Below are 24,773 nucleotides of genomic sequence, written 5' to 3'. Positions count from 1 at the left end.
TCACCCGACATGGATGAAATGACCCTCAAATTAAAGCTGGCAGTCTGCACTTGAACCTCAGTCATTGTATAATTTTAGTAGAGCCAAAACATGTCACTGTCCAAATACATTTGGACCTCGCTGTGTGTATCCACCTGTGAAGGAATTTAAGCACTTATTTGTCTACATTGGAACCAGTGTGATGGACTGTGTGTGTTATGCTCCGATGCTGTTGAGGTATATCAAAAAAAAAATGGAAATGTTGTCTGACGTTCTCAGTGCCAAACTTATCCAGCACTTGACGGGTCCAAATGTGTCTTGCTGTTCAGTTCTACATGTCAAATTGTTAATCGAGAAAAAAAAAAAGTGCATTTAGAATAAATATCTACGTGTGACAAAAGTTGTAAGTTGAACTATACTGCCAGAAAATCCAAAATGAGTGTCATTGCTTAACACCAGACTGCTCAATCTAAGTTATTCATTTTGAATACTGTGCTTAGCTGCAGAGTAGACCTGATTTTGTGCAGGGAAAAATGGAATGAAAGCACTTACAAAAAAACGGAACAATGTAATTTATGCTCGCTTTAATGATTAAAAAAATATTTCTTTGCAAGAAAGAGACGAGAACAAATCCCCCTCTAAGCCCTCCATGCAGGGCCAGAGGAAAACAAACAATAACGGCCACCATTTTCACACTGAACTGCTGACAGGTGTGTCAAGATAAGATGAGGTAAATTTTTTGAGGAAAGAATTAAAAAAAGGCACAATTTACAATCAACCGTGCCAAATAAATTCACAATATTAATAATTATAACAAAATAATAATTACATCAACATAACAGCATTAGAAAAAATATGCAACAAAAAATACATACCGATTTTATAATACAAGGCAACACTTCCAAGGGTTATGTACATGTCAAAGCCTGAAGTCCCACACCCTTGTTTCTCTCAAGTTCGGGGTGTGTTAGGTTAGTTAACAGTTTATACATGGAGCAGGTATGCTGAAGGTGGCACAGCATATAACATCAAACCACCAACACCGTGATAACGTCAGAGAAAGCTCCTATCTGACCACCAGACAGGAGACACACAGTTTGGAGGGGCCGATGCAGTCGTCGTGGCAGAAGGCCCCGCAGCCCTGGCACATGATCATGGCCTTGAGGCGGCACGAGCACTTGAGGGCCACTTCCTCAGCGGCGCTGTCGGCGAACGCCTGGATGCTGAGTGTGGCGCTTTGGCTAGCGCTGTGGCGCTGACGAAGCTGCAGGACGCCGTCAGCGATGCTCCTCGAGAAGCCGCTGCCGTCCACCACAGACACATTGGCCGTGTAGCTGAAACCGGGCGACGCCACGCCACCCTGCTTAGGCAGCTTTCCGTAGAGCTGGAAAGGGAGGGAGGAGGGGGAAGATGAGGAGTACTGAGCTTTGCTCTGCGCCTCCTTCTTAGCCATGCGGGCTAAGGACATCTCCATGTTCAGCAGTCCCTCCATAGCCCCTCCTCCTCCTATCCCTCCTCCAGTCAGGTAACCGTCCATAGAGTTCACTGCCTCCTTTTTGGTGACCACCACACCTGGCCCGCCGCCTGCCATGGGGCCAGAGGGGGAGGTTTTGGCAAGAGTTTGGCAAGAGGGCCGGGAGGTGACCTCGCTCTTCACGGGCGAATGCTGCTGTTGGTGTGGGGGGTGGGGTTTGGAAGGGTGCCAGTTGATCTTGACGGTGGGGACAACGTCAGAGAGGCCGAGGTTGCTGTGCGGGGGCGATGGGGCGTCCGGGGTGGCCCGCGGCTGGGTGAAGTTGTGGTGCCTCTCCGGAGACTCTCTGATGACGGCCGACTCCTGGGAGTTGCGTCTGGAGGAAGAGGACGAAGAAGAGAGGGAAGTAATGACGGGCACGGCCCCGGGAGGAACGGCACCAGCTGGCTGCTGGGAGAGATACTGCTGCATGGCCGTGGCCCGAGAGGAGGCCTCCTCCAACAGGCAGGCCATGCGGGAGGGTACTATGCCTGGGGGAGAGGACGCAAAGCTCCTGCCTGCTCCAGGGGAGCCTCCTCGGCCAGCAGGGGACTTCTGCTGGTTCTGAGAGGACAACTCAGGGACCAGCGACTCCATTGTACCAGACTCTGGGGGGCCCCTGAAGCGAGTGCCTGGGTTCCTGGTCTGCTGCTGCCGGCTGAGCTGGGACTGGGGGCCTGACTGAAGCCCCTCTGGCAGGCGGTTGATCTCCAGCTTGCTAGCCGAGTGCGTCTGCGGCAGGACTTTCTCCAGCGGGAGGCTGCCTTGGAGCAGCTGGGTGACCAGAGGGTTGTTGGCCTCCACTGTAGACACAGGCCGGGCTGAACTAGGGAGCCTCTTGCAGCTAGCGGTGGGAGAGGGATTCAGCCCCAACCTACAGTCCTCATCAGCCAAGCAACGGCTAGATGCTTTGTAGTCTTCGATGGTATCTGTTTTGTGCCCCCTCTGGGCTTTGGGGTGTGGCGCAGTGATAGCTTGTTGGTCTGGGTGGGGAGTGCGTCCAGGCTGCTGCGGATTTTGTCCCGGCTGCATGAGACTCTGGCTGGGCAGGCCGTTGGGGAAGCAGGGCTGGATGACCGTCTGGCCGTGCTGGTTGGACACATGGGCCTGGATGACCGGCTGCTGGTTCTGCTGTGAAGGGGGACTGCAGATCACAGGCTGGCCATGGGCCTTCTGAGACAGCCTTTGGAGGTGCTGGATGTTGCCGTTGCGCTGAGCGGGCAGGTGGTGGCGCCATGTGCTCAGGTGGGGCTCCTCCTCCTGGCTCTCGTTCTCACAGTCGGAGGCCGTCTCCGTGGAGTCGCTGTGATGCCCTGCGTCGTCCTCTCTGACTGAGGGTGGGAGACGAGGGAGAGAGGCTCTCTCTCTCTCCCTCCCAGGGGGCTCCGACTGCTGCCTTTCGCCCTGGATGCGGCCCTCTCTAGCCGGGGTGGGGGGGTTCTCCTGTGGACCCACGTGGTGGGAACCATGCTGGATGACACCCCCTCCTCCCCCCCTGGCCTGCTCGGTGCCGGCCAGGGACCTGATCACATCCACTCCCTGGGCCCCGAACCTGGGCAGAGAATCTGGGATGGAGGTGGGTGCCAAGGGACCGCTTTGGGTTGTTGTCCTGTCACAGTCGGCCCCCTCGCTTTGCCCTTGGAGGTGGCTGGACACAGTCTCAGGCTTCAGCAGCGCTGCCTTGTCCGAGAGTCCATTGGTGGTGCATTTGACTGGTGGTGGTGTTAGTGTAGCCCCTTCCTCCCCACTCAGCTCCCCCAGCCGCTCCTCCTGGGCGGGTAGGGGTGGAGTGGGGGTCTGCGGGGGCTCTGAAGAGGACAGGGAGGGGTTGGAGGAGGTAGACAGGGAGGGGGATGAGGCAGCTGTGTGGGGGGTGGGGGTAGAGGAAGGCTCTACATTGGACAGCTGTAGTTGTGTTCCAGGCGGATGAGAGCCCGCAGGCGATCCCTGCTCCTCCACGCCTCCTGCTCCTCCTCCTCCTCCGGGCTCGACGGGTCCTGGGTGCTCTCGAGTTCGTCTTCCACTGCTGCGATCCGGTAGCCCAGAACCAGCCCTGCCCCCGCCGGGCCCTGGCCCGTCCCCAGTGGCTGCAACAGCAGCAGCGGCCTCGCGCTGGGCCCGGGCCTGCTGGGCACGAGCTTTGATGTCCGCCAGGGTGCGCGCCCCCGTCCCCGCGCGCCGCAAGCCCTCGCCGGGGGGCACAATGCGGGGACAGATCTGGTAGGTTGGCGGCCCTTTAACCCAGGGCGGTTTGATTCTGGAGAGTTGAATCTGGAGGGATAGAGAGAAGGAGAGCATGTCAAATATGGAATTTACCAAGGCCATATACAGGATATTAGCATGCATTGCTTGGCTAATATTCTCACACCGAAACCCAGAGTCAATCATCTCTATTGATTTACCATCTTCAGAGAAAGAACTTGGTCTTTGCCAAGTTGATTTGAAATGTTTTGTGGAGACAGAAATCACAAAATAATCAAACTTACTTTACAGATTGTGGACTCCAGGTCTTAGGAAATGGGGTGCCTGCCACTGCACCACTAGTCACAATAAAGACTTACAATTACAAATGGTGACTTCATACCCGGATAGGTGGGACCTTGGGCTCCTCTGCTGTCGGCTGCGGCTTTTCCGTGTGGACCCCGTCGATTGTGGTACGAAAGGACTGACGATCTTCTATTCGCGGCCTCTTCTCGGGGAAGCTGGAGAAGGCCTGGGTCTCGTCTGGCCTCCTCTTCTGCTCCTTGGTCTGGGTGGAGGTGGCGGCAGTGGGGGTGGGGCTGGCTGCAGGGCTGCTCTCCTGGCTGCTGGTTGCCGTTCCCCCCGTGACCGAGGTGACCACAGAGGCCCCATCGTCTAGTGGGTCGGCAGTGGCGGCGGCCGTGGAGGAGGAGGAAGAGGAAGAAGAGTCCAAGCCGGCGGTGAACGCCCCCTGCCTCTCTGAGGTTGAGGAGGGAGAGGAGGAAGGGGAGGAGGACGAGGAGGAGGAGGACGACGAGGAGGAGGGAGAAGTTGAGGCGATGGCAGGTGCAAGCTCTTCGGGGAGCAGGCGGGCAGTGACTTCAGGCTCGTCGATGGCACTGACGGATGCAGGGCTGGGGCTGGGGGTCGGGGTGGGCTCAGGCACGGTCACAGACAGGAGCGTGGGCACAGGGGAAGGGCAGGGTGTGGGCTCTAGGGAGGCAGACTGGGCCGGGGTCTCCAGTCCAGATTCGGCCTGTAGCACCACCTCTCCCTGCACCATGGTGGCCTCTGGGACAGGCGAGGGCGCGGAGACAGAGGCAACAGCGTCTAGAGTGAGTGTGCCCTCCGGCTGCTCGGGGGTCTGCATGGCGGGGGAGTTGGTCTTGCAGAGGGTGCGCCGCGCCCTGCGTCTCATGTCTGCACGCGTTCGCCGTCTCATCCTGCCGTCCCGCCGCCGCCTGCCCACACCACGGCGCTTGGGCGTTCCTGCAGCCACAGATGCCACCTCACTCTCCAGGACGCTGGCGGCAGCATCGGCCTCTTCACTCATTGTCAACTTCAGAGACTCTTCCCGGGTCAGGCCAGACCTGCAGCCATAGATCACAACGTTAGTGCACAGAGTATATACCATTTATAAAAGACACTTTCACCCAATTGAAATAATGAAAGTAATTTTCTAAATGGTCCACGGAATAAGAGCGAGCTTAAAAAAATACTGATGTGACGAGGTGTGTTCAGGAGACTTACTTTTGACCGTGGTACTCCTCAAAGAACTTCTCCTTCCATGCCTCCACTTTCTTCTCTTTCTCCATCTCCTGGCGAAATCGCACCTGCATCTCGTGGGTGAACTCCCCTGAGTAGGTCAAACAATATTGGACAAGATTAATCCACAGATATCTGGCTATAGTGTTTTAAATAATACATGAATTTGTGTATTGACTGATTGTTTCCCCTGGCATTTACTCGGAAGCTATGTTGTAGTATCAATGGGCACTTTCTGGTTTCCCAAGAGAGTTACCTGCCACCCTAGACCCACTTCAGTTTGCATACCGCCCCAATACGTCCACAGACTATGCAATCACCATCACACTGCCCTATCCCATCTGGACAAGAGGAATACCTATGTAAGAAAGCTGTTCATTGACTACAGCTCAGCATTGAACACCATAGTACCCTCCAAGTTCATCATTAAGCTTGAGGCACTGGGTCTCAATCCCGCCCTGTACAATTGGATCCTGGACTTCCAGACGGGGCGCCCCCAGGTGGTGATGGTAGGAAACAACATCTCCACTTCATCGATCCTCAACACTGGGGCCCCACAAGAGTGTGTGCTTAGCCCCCTCCTGTACTCCCTGTTCACCTATGACTGCATGGCCATGCACAACTCAATCATCAAGTTTGCAGACAACAGTAGTAGGCTTGATCACAAACAACGAGACAGCCTATAGGGAGGAGGGGAGGGCACTCGGAGTGTGGTGTTAGGGAAGCAACCTCTCACTCAACGTCAACAAAACGAGATGATCGTGGACTTCAGGAAACAGCAAAGGGAACACCCCCCTATCCACATCAACAGGACAGCAGTGGAGCACCTCAGGAGGCTGAAGAAATTTGGCTTGTCACCTAAAACCCTCAGACTTTTACAGATGCAAAATTGAGAGCATCTTGTTGGGCTGTATCACCGCCTGGTACGGCAAATGCACCGCCCACAACCACAGGGCTCTTCAGAGGGTGGTGCGGTATTCAGGACACCTACAGCATCTATTGTCACAGGAAGGCCAAAAAGATCATCAAGGACAACAGCCACCCGAGCCACTGCCTGTTCACCCTGCTACCATCCAGAAGGCAAGGTCAGTACAAGTGCATCAACGCTGGGACCGAGAGACTGAAAAATAGCTTCTATTCAAGACTACCAGACTGTTAAATAGCCATCACTAGCAAACAAAGAGGCTGCTGCTACATACAGACTTGAAATCATTGGCCACTTTAATAAATAGATCCCTAGTCACTTTAATAATCTTTACATATCTTGCATTACTCATCCCATATGTATATACTGTATTTTATACCATCTATTCCATCTTGCCTACGCCACTCGGTCATCCATATATTTATATGTATATATTTCATCCCTTTACTTAGATTTGTGTGTATTAGGTAGTAATTGTGGAATTGTTAGATTACTGCACTGTCGGAGCTAGAAGCACAAGCATTTTACTACACATGCAATAACATCTGCTAACCATGTGTATGTGACCAATACAATTTGATTTGAGTTATTATTGTAACCGTGTTATATCTGAAAAAAATACCTGGAAATAGTCCTGGCCAAATAAATTGTTAGCCAATTAAACCCTGAAGGGAAGGTGTTCACTATATGTGCAGCCAGTCACTAACCCCCTCAATCACATTATAACTAACTACAGTTAGGTACTAACCCTCAGCGAGCCTTTCCTTCCAGCTCTGGGAGGCGTGAGTGAAGAATTCATTGTTGAGAGCCGAGTTACTGAGGCGAGCCAGACCGTCAGGTCCCACCTAGAGAAGAGGGAAGACAGAACATACTGGGTTACATTCCAGACGTTGTTGTACAGAGAAATACCAAAAACAATATGGCACAGAAATGACGAGACGTTATGGGCTGGACTAAAAGGCACGCTCCAATAGGGAATCTCCATTGAAAAAGCTTTTTATTCCAGGGAAAAGTGTCCCAGTTTATAAACTATCAGTTATAAACTATGAGTATAATGATCAATTCTGAGCGTGCGCACTCACCTGGCGGTCGACTTCAGGGAGGAGCTGCAGGAGTTGCTGTTGGTACTGCGCTGGGAAGGCAGAGAAGGTGCGCATGTTGATGAGGGCCCTGATGTTTGTGTTGACCAGGATTGAGCCAGGCGTCTCAAAGTCCACCTCCACCCCACCTCGGCTCCTCTTCATGGGACCTGCAGACAAACACAACCCATAGGCCTGCACGGGTTAGCAAGTGGCTAATGCTATCCAACCCTGGGTTTAAACACATTAATTCGACTAACAGCAAGCACAGCGTGGCCATTCCATTGCCAGCCAGCAGCAGCACAGTAGGTGTTTAGCTTAGCAGCCAACACAACCACAACAGCTGTCAGTCAGTGAGCGGTTAAGTAAGTCCTGGCCGGATGGCTAGTGTTGGGATAGCTAGCCGACCCTGGCATTCAGTTAGCAACCTGCAAAGCACTGCCTGTTAGCATTAGCGACCAATGCAATCCTGACAATGTTAGAGACCAGTGTACCATTAGTTAGCTACCAAATCACCCTGTCCACGTTTGGTGCTTATTTGTGTTGTTGTATGTGTCGAACTGCTTTGCTTTATCTTGGCCAGGTCGCAATTGTAAATGAGAACTTGTTCTCAACTTGCCTACCTGGTTAAATAAAAGGTCAAATAAAATAAATAAACATTTGTAGACAGCTGACCTGCGCAACGTCTATATACATCTAATAGTTCTACAGATCGTGTGCTATATCTAGACTATGATGTTTGGCCTTTTCCTTTGTGATAGCTAAATTCAAGTCATAAGAAAGATTTGTCAAGTTGTTTACAGTTCAGGTCCATCAGGCATATCTCTCTGCCAAAGATGTCCTGAACAATGATGGGAGGGAAACAACTGCTTCACAGCTGAGCCCGTCCCCCTCCCCGCTGAATTGGACTAAATAAAAATGGGACAGTCAATGAAGAGAGAAAGACACTGTTGAATTCAACCACAGTGCAACAGACTAAGCTTCCACAAATCCAGGGGATTTTGGGGTTGCTAATTGTTTAGGGTTTGATAATTGGGTAGACTGGGGGGGAGAGGGGGGTTTGGCGTTTTCGTGGTTACTGAGGGGGATGTTGGTTGGGGGTGATTATACCCGGGTCTAACCCCTGTACCTGAGTGGTGGCCACGAATGCTCTTGAAGTGCTGGGGGCGTTTCCAGCTAGCCAGTTCAGGGCGGGCACGGAGCGTGGGGCCTGGACCCCCCCTAGAGCCTTCCCTGCGCCTCCCCGCTGCTCCTGAGGGGGAGAGGTGGGGAGGAGGGGGAGCCTGGTGAGACACTCCCGTCACGTGTGTAAAGGGGGGGGGGGGATTTTTTTTATACAAGCGGGGGAGGGCAGATCAGGCAGACAATCCAAAAGGGGGGACAGCAGAGCCAATAGCACGGGTGGGATGGGGGTGGGGTGGGGGGGGGTTGGGGGGGGTGAGCAGCACATAACAAAGCAAGAGGAGCAGTTACCCAGGCCCACAAACACAGAGAGGAGGGGGGGGGTGCAGCAGACATCTGAGAAAGTGCTCACCTCACCCTCTCTCATACAGAGCAAATCAGGTTTACTGGGCAGCTAAATGTAAGGCAGGAGGGAGGGACTGATATTCCAGGTACACACAGAAAGAAGGAAGGTATTGGAAGTTGCACTCAGACAGTGAGTGCAAGGAAAGGTTATTCTGCACGCAGAGACGGACAGAACCACAAGGGAGGATTTTCTGGGGCACCTCAGAATGAGAGAAATACTCTGGGTGCACACATAAGGAGTACGGTCAAACATGAGCAGCTCACTAGGGTTGGGCGATGTCTGGAATGACACATCGTCCCATCCAAACATCGTTGATCTACGATTTGATCGCACATTATTTTGCGCACGGAAAAGAGAACACAATATTAAGGACCGATTGCGAGGCCTAATTATTTTATCTAGTCTAGGCTGCAGAATAATTTTCAAATTGGTAGGTGATTCTCTTGTCCATAAAAATACATAGATATCAGTTATATTAGCCTACCCTTAAAAAATAATTATATTATAAACTGGGTGGGTCGAGCCCTGAATGGTGATTGGCTGACAGCCGTGGTATATCAGACTGTATACTACATGGATGACAAAACATATATTTTTACTGCTCTAATTACATTGGTAACCAGTTTATAATAGCAATAAGGCACCTCTGGGATTTGTGATATATGGCCAATATACAGCGGCTAAGGGTTGTGTCCAGGCACTCTGAGTTGGGTCATGAGTAACAGCCCTTAGAAATAGCAGTGGTATAATAACCAAGTAATTCTATCTGCAATGTTCAGAAAGTTTCGCAGCAGTGTTGACGTTGACTCTTTGGCATTTTCCAGAGAACACAAAGATTGGCAAATTCGCCACTGGCACCCTGTGATCTTCACAGTTGAAAGCAGGTTCACACTGAGTGACAGACGTGACAGAGTCTGGAGACGGCGCGGAGAACGTTCTGCTGCCTGCAACATCCTCCAGCATGACCGGTTTGGCGGTGGGTCAGTCATGGTGTGGGGTGGCATTTCTTTGGGGGGCCGCACAGCCCTCCATGTGCTCGCCAGAGGTAGCCTGACTGCCATTAGTTACCGAGATGAGATCCTCAGACCCCTTGTGAGACCATATGCTGGTGCGGTTGGCCCTGGGTTCCTCCTAATGCAAGACAATGCTAGGCCTCAAGTGACTGGAGTATGTCAGCAGTTCCTGTAAGAGGAATGCATTGATGCTATGGACTGGCCTGCCCGTTCCCCAGACCTGAATCCAATTGAGCACATCTGGGACATCATGTCTCGCTCCATCCACCAACGCCACGTTGCACCACAGACTGTCCAGGAGTTATCGGATGCTTTAGTCAGGCGTTGTAGGGAGGTCATACAGGCACGTGGAGGCCACACACACTACTGAGCCTCATTTTGACTTGTTATAAGGACATTACATCAAAGTTGGATCAGCCTGTAGTGTGGTTTTCCACTTTAATTTTGAGCGTGACTCCAAATCCAGACTGCCATGGGTTGATAAATTTGATTTCCATTTATAATTTGTGTGATTTTGTTTTCAGCACATTCAACTATGTAAAGAAAAAAGTATTTAATAAGAATATTTCATTCATTCAGATCTAGGATGTGTTATTTTAGTGTTCCCTTTATTTTTTGAGCAGTATATATATATATATATATATATATATATATATATATATATATATATATATATATATATATATATATATATATATATATATATATATATATATATATACACACACACACACACCTCAGGCCTTGTTGCTTAATTATAGCATATCAAGTGTACTTTCTTCAATAAGGATACTTTCCGACAATAAAAAAAAGTGACCGGATTTCATAAGTATAGCTTAAGCTAAATCCGGAGAAAAAAAACATATGGTGACTTGGTGGGAAAGAAAAGCATGTCGACACCGATGTTCGAAGTTCTTCGATTTCAGGCTGAATGATAAAGGTGAGCCAGCAGACCTGACAAAGTCCCTTGCAGCATATGCAAAAAGATTATACAAAAAACGGACAGACCACAAACCTGAGTTCTGAGTTCACTAGAAAAGGTAAACATTGCCAGAAACCTTTAGGTAGGCTTGAGACATGGTAAAAAACAACTAAACCTAATGGTACTTCATTTCAGTTAAAAAATGTAGCCTATATTAAAATCCAGATGCATCTTATCCAAAAAACAGAACATTTTTGCTTTTTTTTTTAGTATTTCGTTCAGGCTACTTTGATTTATTTTTTAACATGTAGGTCTATATTTAGGATTTGTACAGGCATATCCTAATAGGTTTATTCGTTTAAAAACGCACGCCATGTTCATTCAAGTGTTATAAAGAATGTTATAGGAAAGATGAACTGAGGTCCACACTCCAGTCGGTGGTAATGCACCTTAAAGTCGGTTGCCAATCGACATAAAAGTCCACAGAAGAAGACAACTACTTCTACTGAAGGCGAAGAGATTACTAGAAACAAACTATGTTTCCCTTATCTGTGGATTAATTTTTGGAGAAGAGAACATACAATTTTGTGAAACTCAAAATTCTACAAAGACCCAGGGGGAAAAAGGACCTTATGCATTTCAGATTAAATAACAACCCAATGGTTATATCCCAGGACAAATGAGCTAGCAACAGCAAGCTAGCTAAATGTTTCATGTGTTTCGACCTGTCTCCTAAAATTAACATAGTTGATTCAGAGTTCCTTTTGATAATTCAACCTGCGTGTCTGGATCACATCCGGTGTAGATGTACAAAATCAACATGTGTGCAAAGGTGCACACCTGATAATGCCCCATCTGACATTATGCGCTGCTTTGGTGCTCTCCGCTCTTTCTACAATTTGCATTGTTCTCTCGCAATATGTTAATAGTTTAACTACCACATATGTATTGAACATTTATGCTATGGAAAATAGGGAATGGACCATTTGGCAGGTCACCCTGCTGTGTGTTCACTGCGCTGCGCTCTTGTCCACCGCCAGGCTCAAATTCAACCCATCATTTGTGACATCAAGATCAACGATGGCTGTCAAACATCTTTGATAGTCGATCCAATTGTAAAATGGCCCAACACTAGAGCACACAGGTCATCTTTTGGTGGTGCTGTGGTGACATTTGTCAACACACCAGCCATTTCTACACTCTTCCCATAGACTGTACTAATGAGAAAACAGAGCTCAGAGGTTACTGTCTAAGAATGCTGCTGCAACAGTAAATAGGCAACATATAAATGACAAGACTCGCAAAAGGAGCAGAGGCCAATGCTGGGTGCGAAATGGTCCAAGACCACCGTAGGAATAGGACTCAAAAGCTGTTGGTGTGTAATGCTACCACAATTTGCTGCCCAGGAAGTGTGTGTGTGGGCACAGAGAGATGGGGTTAGGGTAGCAAAGGGGCTAGTAGAGAGCAGTGCTAACCTGATGGGACGTGGTCACCATTGACCTTGAGTGGAGTGAGGACCACGCGCGGCATCATCACAGCCTTCTTCCTCTGTCTGCCCGACTGCAGCAAAGGAGAGCAGGGGACATGGTGAGAGGTAATAGAATGCTAAGACTGATGTTATCACGAAGTCAGAGATAAAGGGGATCTTCAATATGCAATTATTTCTTATACATCATATCCAAAACCTCTTCAGAGGGAGTGGGGGGGTAAAGCATACCTGTCTGGATCGGCTTAGTCGGGTCTGTGCCTGGGCCTCGGAGCGCACCTGTCCAGAGACTCCAGACCTACTCAGCCTGGTCTGGGGCTCTGTGGAGCAGGACGCACTGGATGAGCTCTCATCTACTGACGCTGTGTGTGTGGGGGGGGCAGAGAAGGGTATGGTCATATCAAAATTGTTACTCTTTACTGGGTTCCAACTGGCATAGTTGATGACAAATGGTCCATGGATCACATACACTGACTAGAAGGCTTTTCACACTGCACGTTTCGGTTTCTGTTACCACAATTGGTGATGGTGCGTTTATCATCTAGAATTTATCAGCCATGCATTCAAAGACTCGCATAAACAGCAGCTCCCATACAAATAAACAATAAATGCTTCTCTTAAAAAATAAAGTGCACAGACAAACACACAGATCTAGGCCAGGGATGGCAGTGTCATGTGTGCCTGTAACCCTGGCAACGAACACATGCTTAGGGAGGGAAAAAACCTGTCTCCGATAACCAGTTTTTGTTCAAAAAGCCCTCTCGTGGGCATGCTCCTTCCGCCTGTATCACAATACATATTCCGGTGTTGTTTCGAAAGCACCTTTGAACAGACCAGTCACAGTAATTAAATAGCATTTGATTTTTGTGCTTAATAAAGACCAGGGATGTAGTGGTAAAAACAAAAAGGTGGATAAACAGTAAACAGTGGTTGAGAAAATGGGCAGAGAGTCAGGTTGCACGTTGTAACCAAACTTGAAAAATGGTCCATAACTCCAATGTTTTACTTTCGGTTCTTCTGTCAAATGTGTCTCATGTTGTACACTGACAAGAGGATTAAGTCAGTCTAGTAATTTGCCTGAACAAGACGAGTAACGAACAGCAAATCAGATAACCTCATAGTGGAATAGTTGACCTATTTACCTAGTCAGCTTGTTGTTTAATGCAATCGTGGGGAAAACGCATTTGAAAGAAGTTTTGATAGCCTTTGTTTATAAAAAGGGAATCCCAGCTTTCGATCGCTACTACAACTCCTAAAAATGAGCGCAAACAGCACAGTTTTAAAACGGAGTACATCAGCACGGTTCAGCGTGCTAGCGCTCCTTGATTCACAGTGAGTGCATAGGAGAGACTGGGGCTAAATGTAACACTGGACAATTCTAACAGACGCCTACATTAAATTCACTGTGTTTATGGGGACATTAATGTCATCAATACGTTGCTAACTAGTAACAAGATCATGTTTAGAGTTTGGGATCCAGCTAATATGATTTGCCCAATGGGGTATGCATATATGCAATCCTGTGCTTCAGCCTATTTATTTAGCCATTATGCTGCATCAGTTGGGCTACAGCTGATAATGCTTATTGGATTATGTATAGGCTATGGTAAAAGTAAGCCCTAAAATAAAATTCTGGTATTGTGACAGCACTAGAGGTAAGTAATGTAAACTCTAACACTAATTTACATACACACCGTCATTCTCTCCGCTGGCCGCAATCGTTTCCATGGAGTCACAGCTCTCTTGCTCCCCCCCTTCCGTTGGCCCTGCTGTTGCAGTGGAAGCAGTAGCCTGTGTGGTGGTGTCCGCTGTCTCCGCCTCTGTCGAACTCTTGGTCCACTGCAGAGCGTTCTTCTGCAGAGGGAGAGTCAGAAAAGTGACTCCTATCAGAAACGTGTGTGCATGTGCATTTTAGGTAGAGGTTTGTATGACGTTTATAAGGGGTAGGGATAAGAGTTGTGTGCGCGCATGTTCAAGAGATTTGGTGAATGGAGTGGGCTTGTCCCATACCTTTAAAGTGAACAGACTCATCCTGCCAGGAAGCTTGAAGAAGATGCTGTTCTTTACTCGGTCCCCCCTCACCTGGGAGTGCAGCATGGTCACCAGACAGGCCAGAGGGGCCGTGCCACTTATGGACAGAGAAGAGCAGAGGAGATGAGTGTGAGAAGCAGACAAAAACTGTGAACTTGCAAGGTAATACTATGGTATGCAAAGAGACCGCACAAAAAAAAAAAAATAGATAATATTTTTTTGTTTGTTATTGTGCCATCTCACCTCCTGTTTTTGTGGAACACATTGTGTATCCGGCCAGGTAGAGATCATGGGGGAATGGTGAAATTGACAAAATGAGTTAGTTATTTTACATAAAACGAGTGATATTATTATTGTACATATGTTACATATTACAGTAGAGATGTGCGTTAATTAAAAGGTGTGGGTGTGTGTGGTTGTTGACCTCATTTCCTTGAGTCCTTTGGTCTGGATAACATGCAGGATCTGCTTGGGCGTCATGGGGGCATCAGAGAAGTTCTCTAGAACCTGAAAAATATAATACACTAAGTAATGAACATGTTAGAGCACACAGAACATTTGAGAGTAGCTCTCGAAAATAGCTGTTAGCGTCGCTCACGGTTGGTTGCGTGTGTACTAGGACTGACCATTTATTCGACTGGTCGATTGTTTAGTCGATGGGCTGTTGGTCGACCGAGATTTCTTTAGTCGAGCAGTAGTAAAAATATTTTGCAAATAACGTTGTCTGAGTGGACTGAATCATTGTGGAGGCCGTGGGGATGGCACAGTCCATCACTCTATGACATTACTGAAATTGTACACTACCGTTCAGAAGTTGGGTCACTAAGAAATGTGCTTGTTTTGGAAAGAAAAGCTCATTTTTTGTCTATTAAAATAAACAATTTATCAGAAATAGTGTAGACATTGTTAATGTTGTAAATGACATCTGTAGCTGAAAACGGCTGATTTTTATGGAATATCTATAGGTGTAGAGGCACGTTGTGTTAGCAAATCAAAGTTTATCATTTTTAAAAAGGCTAATTGATCATTAGAAAACCCTTTTGCAATTATGTTAGCACAGCCGAAACCTGTTGTTTTGATAAAGAAGCAATAAAACTGGCCTTCTTTCGACTAGTTGAGTATCTGGAGCATCAGCATTTGTGGGTTAGAGTGTCTACTGGCAGCTTCATTAAATAGTACCTGCAAAACACCAGTCTCAACGTCAACAGTGAAGAGTCGACTTCGGGATGCTGGCCTTCTAGGCAGCGTTGCAAAGAAAAAGCCATATCTCAGACCGGCCAATAAAAATAAAAGATTAAGACGGGCAAAAGAACAGACACTGGACAGAGGAAGATTGGAAAAAAGTGTTATGGACAGACAAATCTAAGTTTGAGGTGCTTGGATCACAAAGAAGAACATTCGTGAGACGCAGAAAAAATGAAAAGATGCTTGCCACCATCTGTCAAGCATGGCGGAGGCAATGTGATGGTCTGAGGGTGCTTTGGTGGTAAAGTGGGAGATATGTACAGGGTAAAATGGATCTATCACTCCATTTTGCAACACCATGGCATACCCTGTGGACGGCACTTAATTGGAGCCAATTCCCTCCTTCAATAGGACAATGGCCCAAAGCACAGCTTCAAACTATGCAAGAACTATTTAGGGAAGAAGCAGTCAGCTGGTATTCTGTCTATAATGGAGTGGCAAGCACAGTCACCGGATCTCAACCCTATTGAGCTGTTGTGGGAGTAGCTTGACCATATGGTACATAAGTGCCCATCAAGCCAATCCAACTTGTGGGAGGTGCTTCAGGAAGCATGGGGTGAAATCTCTTCAGATTACCTCAACAAATTGACAACTAGAATGCCAAAGGTCTGCAAGGCAGTAATTGCTGCAAATGGAGGATTCTTTGACAAAAGTTTAAAGTTTGAAGAACAATTATTTCAATTTAAAAAATGTTTTTATTCATAACCTCGTCAACATATTGACTATATTTCCTATTCATTTTGCAACTTATTTCATGTATGTTTTCATGGAAAACAAGGACATTTCTAAGTGACCCCCAACTTTTGAACTGTAGTGTATATGGTTAAATAACATAAGAACAATGGTGCAACACTAATGGGGGAAAAAATTATTTAACAAACGCGCTTTGTCCCGCGTTGGATAGCGGATTGCCTTTTCCTAGACCATGTTGCCATGTGCATAATAGCAAAGCTAAACAGCATAATGGTGTGGAGAACAATGACATGGAGGCAGCAGCGGCGTTAGGAGACGAGAAAACAGCCCGTCTTAATTGTCTAAGAAGTGATGAGGAAACCAACTTACAGCCTAAGTTAAAATGTGCCTGGCTTTATAAATCATCCATATACAGCGCATTCAGAAAGTATTCAGACCCCTCGACTTTGCCACATTACAGCCTTAATCTAAAATGTATTAAATATTTTTTCCTCAATCTACACACAATAACCCATAATGACAAAGCAAAAAGGTTCAGAAATTTTTGCAAATGTATTACAAATAAAAACAGATAGCTTATTTACATAAGTATTCAGACCCTTTGCTATGAGACTCGAAATTGAGCTCAGGTGCATCCTGTTTCCATTGATCATCCTCGAAATGTTTCTACAACTTGGGAGTCCACCTGTGGTAAATTCAATTGATTGGACATGATTTGGAAAGGCACACACACCTGTCTATATAAGGTCCCACAGTTGACAGCGCACGTCAGAGCAAAAACCAAGCAATGAGGTTGAAGGAATTGTGCGTAGAGATCCGAGAAAGGATTGTGTCAAGGCACAGACCTGGGAACGGGTACCAAAACATTTCTGCAGCATTGAAAGGTCGCCAAGAACACAGTGGCCTCCATCATTCTTAAATGGAAGAAGTTTAGAACCACCAAGACTCTTCCTAGAGCTAGCTGCCCGGCCCAACTGAGCAATCGGGGGAGAAGGGCCTTTAGGGAGGGGAACAAGAACCCAATGGTCACTCTGACAGAGCTCCAGACTTACTCTGTGGCAATGGGAGAACATTCCAGAAAAACAACCATCTCTGCAGCATTCCACCAATCAGGCCTTTATGGTAGAATGGCCAGACGGAAGCCACTCCTCAGTAAAAGGTGCATGACAGCCCGCTTGGAGTTTGCCTAAAGGCATTTAAATACTCTCAGACCATGAGAAACCAAGATTGGCCTGAATGCCAAGCATCGTGTCTGAAGGAAACCTGGCACTATCCCTCCGGTGAAGCATGGTGTTGGAAGCATCATGCTGTAGGGACGTTTTTCGGCAGCAGGGACTGGGGAGACTAGTCAGAATTGAGGGAAAGATTAACAGAGCAAAGTGCAGAGAGATCCATGATGAAAACCTGCTCCAGAGCAAGTTTCAACGTCCAACGAGACAATGCATGAGTGGCTTCGGGACAAGTCTCTGAATGTCCTTGAGTGCCCGGACTTGAACCTGATCGGACATCTTTGGAGAGACCTGAAAATAGCTGTGCAGCGACGGTCCCCATCCAACCTGACAGAGCTTGAGGATCTACAGAGAAGAATGGGAGAAACTCCAAATACATGTGTGACAAGCTTGTAGCGTCATACTCCAAAAGACTCTAGGCTCTAATCACTGCCAAAGTCGATTCGACAAAGTACTGAGTAAAGGGTCTGAATAATTATTATTATTTTATATTTTCCACAAGTCAAATTTATTCCACACCATCCTTCCTCTTTACCTCCTGAGCAACCAGTAAACATTCCCGCTTCGAGTTTGTCACATTCTCTGCATTAATTTTGCAGTCACATGTGTTACGGTGTTCAGAGTTTGTTATAACCAATTTATTGGTGTGATTATGATATGCTATAAGTCAGGCCCTATTGGTCACATGCATGCAATGCATACATGTCACACTCAGGGTTGAGGAATTCTGGAATGTTTTTCCCAAACAAATGATTTGGTAACAGAACTTTTCAGTCAGAAATGGCTGTAATTATGCTGCATCTTCAGCAACACAGACAGCGTGATACACTGTTGATGTTCTGTGGTGGTCGCTGCAGCAGGGATGAGAGGGAGACAACGGGTGCTAGTCACAGTTGCTTGCAGTCTTTCTTATTTTTAAATTATTCTATATTTGTTTTTACACAGCAAGTCTGAGTCCGGTCCAACACAATCAAATCAATTGCGGTCGGACTTCCTCTAGTCATGTGAGTCTTAAAGCATCAGACAAGCTCGGTGTTTGAAATAGTTAAGCGCACTGCTAGTTGATTTGACTAAGACACCGGATGTATCTATATATGGAAAGATGCGCATATAAATATGTTGACCAAAAAGAACAGACGACTATCGGTTGACCAAGGTAAAAAAATATATATAAAAAAAAGTATTTATTAAAATGCTTAAAACACATGAGTTAACCACTCAAGCTTTGTCAGCAGAAAGGGGAAATTGAAGCAATACACTAAGACAGAAATAGTACACAACACAAACCCATAACTAGGTCCATCACTCTAGGTGAACCAATTCATATCTATCAGGCGATGTAGCTTAATATTTTTTCTAAAGTGACATCACTACATAGCCTAGTAACCTGTGGTTTAACAGCCATCTCCACTCACTTAAAAATACAGTGAATTATTGATTAATTGCAATGCTGAAGATGAAAAGACCAGAGACAGATAGGTGGTTGGGGTTGTGAGATCGATCCAGCGTCTCTCCGTGTGTCGCCATGACAGGATGCATGAGAAGGAACAATACATAATACAGACTGGGTAGTAGAGCGCTGCTTCAAATGAATCCAAGGACATACAAGCAGGAAATGGAATGGAGAGGAAGGGTATTTTGGTCAGGGAGAGACAAGCAGACAAAGCCTCCAAGCACTCCACCAACCATGCATGCACCCTAAAGATGCAGATCCCAATAGAGAAACAGTATGCTCCATGATTAGGTGAGTCGTTGGTGAATAACAGAATGCTACGACATGTGGCAATCAATGTAACATTTATCTTGTCCTTGTCCCAGAAGAAAATGTAAAAATAGAACTGTCCCTGAGGAACCAGATGGTCAATAAGTTAGACTTATCAGGGTACTCTGCAATCTGTGGAGAAAAAAAAATAATAATAAATATAAATATATATATATATATATATATAACTGGTAAAGTGTGTGCCCCTATCTTGTTGAAGATAAAACCATGTGTCCACTGCCTATCTACCTGAATGTGTGAGCGTGCAATGTGTGTGTTTCCAGCCTCTGTATGTCTTGTGACACTAATTGGTCAGTCATTTCTGTATGCCTCAGCAAATGACAGAAGTCCTTAGTTTGAACATGCTTATTTTACACACAAACCTAGCATGGCATAGCACAAATCAAATCAAATGTATTTATATAGCCCTTCGTACATCAGCTGATATCTCAAAGTGCTGTACAGAAACCCAGCCTTAAAACCCCAAACAGCAAGCAATGCAGGTGTAGAAGCTAGGAAAAACTCCCTAGGAGTTAGCACAAGATTCAGAACACACTGGATTCCTGTTATTAGTCTCAGTCTATAAATATTGTTTATGCTCCCAAAAGCTACACATTCTCCAAAAGGACCGGCAGTGACATATGGGCCTTAGCTTATAAATACATGCATTCTCTGCACAGTCAAAACCAAAAATGGCACAGAGCTTTGTAGCACTTCCATGGCGTGCAGGGATGCAGATAGGCAGAAAACCGTAAAATAGGGTCTGGCAACTGAACAGAGCCACATCCTAAAATGCAGGCCTGTGCATCTAAGGAACTTCCACACCCATATTAAGGAAGGAGAAATGAGCTATAACGCATCTGCAGTATGCATGTACAATATAAAACATGGTAGGATTTATAGCATTGTGAACTGAATAAAATTAAATGAGTCATTAACTGCATCCAGTTCAAGATCCTCAAGAAGCAACAATGATAATATCAAATTGTATTTGTCGAATAAAACAGGTGTAGACCTTAGTGAAATGCTTACTTACAAGCCCTTAACCAAAAATGCATTTAAGAAAATCCCTTAAGCTCTCAACCTGCTCCACTACAGCCCTTCGATGAGAGTGGGGGGGGCGTGCTCGGTCCTCCCTTTCCTGTAGTCAAAACTCATCAGGTCTCCGACCTCCTCCCTATAAGCGGTCTCATTGTTGTCGGTGATCAGGCCTACCACTGTTGTGTCATCAGCAAACTTAATGATGGTGTTAGAGTCGTGCCTGGCCGTGCAGTCATGGGTGAACAGGAAGTACAGGAGGGGACTAAGCACGCACCCCTGAGGGGCCCGTGTTGAGGATCAGCGTGGCGGATGTGTTGTCATGAAGTCCAGGATCCAGTTGCAGTGGGAGGTGTTTAGTCCCAGGGCCCTTAGCCTAATGATGAGCTCTGAGGGCACTATGGTGTTGAACACTGAGCTGTAGTTAATGAATAGCATTCCCACATACAGTGGGGCAAAAAAAGTATTTAGTCAGCCACCAATTGTGCAAGTTCTCCCACTTAAAAAGATGAGGCCTGTAATTTATCATAGGTACACTTCAACTATGACAGACAAAATGAGAAAAAAAAATCTAGAAAATCACATTGTAGGATTTTTTATGAATTTATTTGCAAATTATGGTGGAAAATAAGTATTTGGTCCCCTACAAACAAGCAAGATTTCTGGCTCTCACAGACCTGTAAATTCTTCTTTAAGAGGCTCCTCTGTCCTCCACCCGTTACCTGTATTAATGGCACCTGTTTGAACTTCTTATCCGTATAATAGACACCTGTCCACAACCTCAAACAGTCACACTCCAAACTCCACTATGGCCAAAACCAAAGAGCTGTCAAAGGACACCAGAAACAAAATTGTAGACCTGCACCAGGCTGGGAAGACTGAATCTGCAATAGGTAAGCAGCTTGGTTTGAAGAAATCAACTGTGGGAGCAAATATTAGGAAATGGAAGACATACAAGACCACTGATAATCTCCCTCGATCCGGGGCTCCACGCAAGATCTCACCCCATGGGGTCAAAATGATCACAAGAACGGTGAGCAAAAATCCCAGAACCACACGGGGGGACCTAGTGAATGACCTGCAGAGAGCTGGGACCAAAGTAACAAAGCTTACCATCAGTAACACACTACGCCGCCAGGGACTCAAATCCTGCAGTGCCAGACGTGTCCCCCTGCTTAAGCCAGTACATGTCCAGGCCCGTCTGAAGTTTGCTAGAGAGCATTTGGATGATCCAGAAGAAGATTGGGAGAATGTCATATGGTCAGATGAAACCAAAATATTACTTTTTGGTAAAAACTCAACTCAATGTGTTTGGAGGACAAAGAATGCTGAGCTGCATCCAAAGAACACCATACCTACTGTGAAGCATGGGGGGTGAAAACATCATGCTTTGGGGCTGTTTTTCTGCAAAGGAACCAGGATGACTGATCCGTGTAAAGGAAAGAATGAATGGGGCCATGTATCGTGAGATTTTAAGTGAAAACCTCCTTCCATCAGCAAGGGCATTGAAGATGAAACGTGGCTGGGTCTTTCAGCATGACAATGATCCCAAACACACCGCCCGGGCAACGAAGGAGTGACTTCGTAAGAAGCATTTCAAGGTCCTGGAGTGGCCTTGCCAGTCTCCAGATCTCAACCCCATAGAAAATCGTTGGAGGGAGTTGAAAGTCTGTGTTGCCCAGCAACAGCCCCAAAACATCACTGCTCTAGAGGAGATATGCATGGAGGAATGGGACAAAATACCAGCAACAGTGTGTGAAAACCTTGTGAAGACTTACAGAAAACGTTTGACCTCTGTCATTGCCCACAAAGGGTATATAACAAAGTATTGAGAAACTTTCATTATTGACCAAATACTTATTTTCCACCATAATTTGCAAATAAATTCATTTAAAAAATCCTACAATGTGATTTTCTGGATTTTTCCCCCCTCATTTTGTCTGTCATGGTTGAAGTGTACCTATGATGAAAATTACAGGCCTCTCTCATCTTTTTAAGTGGGAGAACTTGCACAATTGGTGGCTGACTAAATACTTTTTTTGCCCCAATGTAGGTGTTCCTTTTGTCCAGGTGGGAATGGGCAGTGTAGAGTGCAATAGAGATAGCATCATCTGTGGATCTGTTGGTGCAGTATGAAAATTGGAGTGGGTCTAGGGTTTCTGGGATAATGGTGTTGGTGTGAGCCATGACCAGCCCTTCAAAGCATTTCATGGGAACAGACGTGAGTGCTACAGGTTGGTAGTCATTTAGGCAGGTTACCTTAGTGTTCTTGTGGACAGGGACTATGGTGGTCTGCTTGAAACATGTTGGTATTACAGACTCAGACAGGGAGAGGTTGAAAATGTCAGTGAAGACGTTTGGTCAGCGCATGCTCGGAGTACATGTCCTGGTAATCCGTCTGGCCCAGCGGCCTTGTGAATGTTGACCTGTTTAAAAGGTCTTAGTCACATCAGCTGTGGAGAGCGTGATCACAGTCTTCCAGGACAGCTGAGGCTCTCACGCATGTTTCAGTGTTACTTGCCTCGAAACGAGCTAAGTGATTTAGCTCGTATGGTAGGCTCGTGACACTGGGCAGCTCTCGGCTATGCAACGCAGCCTCGTCTGGCAGTTACAGAAGAGTGGACTGCCTCCCATTGAAATGAATGGACTTTGCCAGATGCAGACTGTTTATAGCAGTAAATATATACTGTTAGGGCTCTGCATAACTAATGTAGGGGCCTGATCATGCTGCTCAGCATAAAGTCAATTCCGAGTGGCATGACATGAACCTCTCTCTCTCTCAATTACTTTATTTGCCTCATTTAGTAGACCTAGCTATTTAGACCCCTCTACAAAGCACAGAGAATAGTGTGTATGTATCAGATGAAACCACGGCCGAAAAATGTCAGACAAATCTAGATTTTTAAATGGTGAAGTACGGGTTAAGGTCAGGTAAGGACGTCCCAAACATCCCAGATAGCACCAACCATAGAAACACACTGTGGTGCATTTCCACACATTGTTTACCCAAAAGGCTCAGACTTTTCTGTTTCTATCTATGGTCCGGGAACCTGTGTCTCATTGGTCCATGGCTCTGGTAGATCTGACTGAACTTTAACACATTCTCACAACTGTTTTGATTATGCAGAGGTTGTTGCTGCTCGTCACATAACCTCACTTTCAGCACTAGCTAGGGATATAATTTCCCTAGTATAACATAGAGGTGTATACACTAGTGTAACACTGGTGTTACAGTCGAAAAGCAGCATTGAGGACTTGCAGTACACAAGAACACAACCATGATTTCTATACTATTACGGTAGCCTACAAGCTACTTCTTATCTGGCTGATTTATCAACATGGCTACATAAAAACATTTGCACGCATGCACCAGGTTAGCTATCCAAAAACTATGGTGATGGCTACATAAAGACGGCTCTATAAATCTTTATATGGTCGTAGCTAGCTGCCACCTAGCGAGCTAACATTAGCTAAACTGGGGGTGGTAACGTTAACGTTATGCCCCCCTGACCCTTGTTGACTCCAGCCACAGAGGGGCCTGGCTAAATGTGTTAAAAAATACGAAGAGCTAACGTTAGTGTAATTAACGTCAGCTGGGAAACAGTTTTGGTGGTTAACTAGGAAATGTATATGTAGTTACATGTTCAATAAATGGTGGTAGTCTGGCTAACGTTAAGTTGCTAATACAGTGAGTTATGCTAGCTAGCAAACAAAGGGTCAAACGGGAAGGCAGACGTACCCCCTAACGTTAGCCAGCTAGCTATGCGCCTGTCAACAATGAGGGTTCGTTTAGCCACAGCCACACGCGGAATGGCAAATCAAGAGAATAAAAAACGGTATTTCGTTATTACGGGCTCAATGCATGTATTTATTCCATTGTTAACATGTTGGCAATTTAATGCTGGAGCACTCCTGCCAGCTAGCGTTAGCGGGCTGCGTGCAGTGCCAACCAGACTCGGTTCAATCTTTGTTCGGTTGCCGACAGTTGTTCGTCTACCCTGTCGCACAGGGGCTGTCAGTACATTACACAATTACAACTAATAATTAGTAGTATATTACCATGCGAGCCGCCTCAGCCCACGTGCGTTCCTTCTTTCTCTTCTGTTTGTCCTTCATTTCCTCCCTCTAGTAGCTAGCTATCCTCTCTCAGTTGCTCCTCCAGCAGCAGTTGCGATAGCTTCAATGGGTCAGGAAACGCCGAACTAGCAAGCTACGTTAGCTGAGCGGTTTCTCTCCGTTTCGCTAACTTAGCCTTCCCACCACGCAGTTGCTCGTTTTCTCGCTCGTCCTGTGCTCGGTAGGCACGTCCCTTGTTGAGCTAATTCATTTATATAAACTATTGTTGTTCTAGTCTAGTGCACTGTAACGTGACAGAAGGCTCATGAGAAGCTATCTAGTAAACACGTACGGGGAGCGCAGTAACGAGCGAACCCTAGCAGCTACGAGCGCCTCTCGTCTGTTGAAGCTACATCTGCTGCAGGAAAACCTCACTTTGGAATGCAAGGCGGAGAGAACACAACAACGAGGTCAAGGGTCAAACACACTGCAGGAACGCAACACAAAACAACTCTCCCCACCCCCTCTCTATGTAGCCACTCTGCTAC

General features: G+C 46.5%; 1 protein-coding gene across 2 annotated transcripts; it reads right to left on the bottom strand.

Annotated features, from left to right (window-relative positions):
- Positions 1-546: 546 nt before the first annotated feature.
- On the bottom strand, positions 547-24,770 carry LOC109907874 (polycomb group protein ASXL1-like). 2 transcript variants are annotated; one of them, XM_020506135.2, is made up of 12 exons: positions 24,229-24,770; positions 14,626-14,709; positions 14,182-14,301; positions 13,866-14,025; positions 12,403-12,533; positions 12,161-12,245; positions 8,352-8,474; positions 7,226-7,392; positions 6,892-6,988; positions 5,204-5,309; positions 4,077-5,043; positions 547-3,763 (listed from the first exon to the last, which is right to left on the bottom strand). In XM_020506135.2, the coding sequence occupies exons 1-12, from the start codon at positions 24,283-24,285 to the stop codon at positions 1,046-1,048; spliced, it is 4,815 nt and encodes a 1,604-aa protein (XP_020361724.1). In that variant the 5' UTR covers positions 24,286-24,770; the 3' UTR covers positions 547-1,045. The 2 variants fall into 2 exon arrangements, with proteins under 2 accessions (XP_020361724.1, XP_020361725.1); XM_020506136.2 differs by lacking the exon at positions 8,352-8,474.
- Between the last annotated feature and the right edge of the window lie 3 nt (positions 24,771-24,773).

The sequence above is a fragment of the Oncorhynchus kisutch genome, linkage group LG17 (assembly GCF_002021735.2).
Source record: "Oncorhynchus kisutch isolate 150728-3 linkage group LG17, Okis_V2, whole genome shotgun sequence".
Classification (NCBI taxonomy): Eukaryota; Metazoa; Chordata; class Actinopteri; order Salmoniformes; family Salmonidae; genus Oncorhynchus; species Oncorhynchus kisutch.
The sequence above is the reverse complement of the archived record's forward strand: the minus strand, read 5'-3'. Positions and strand labels throughout refer to the sequence as shown.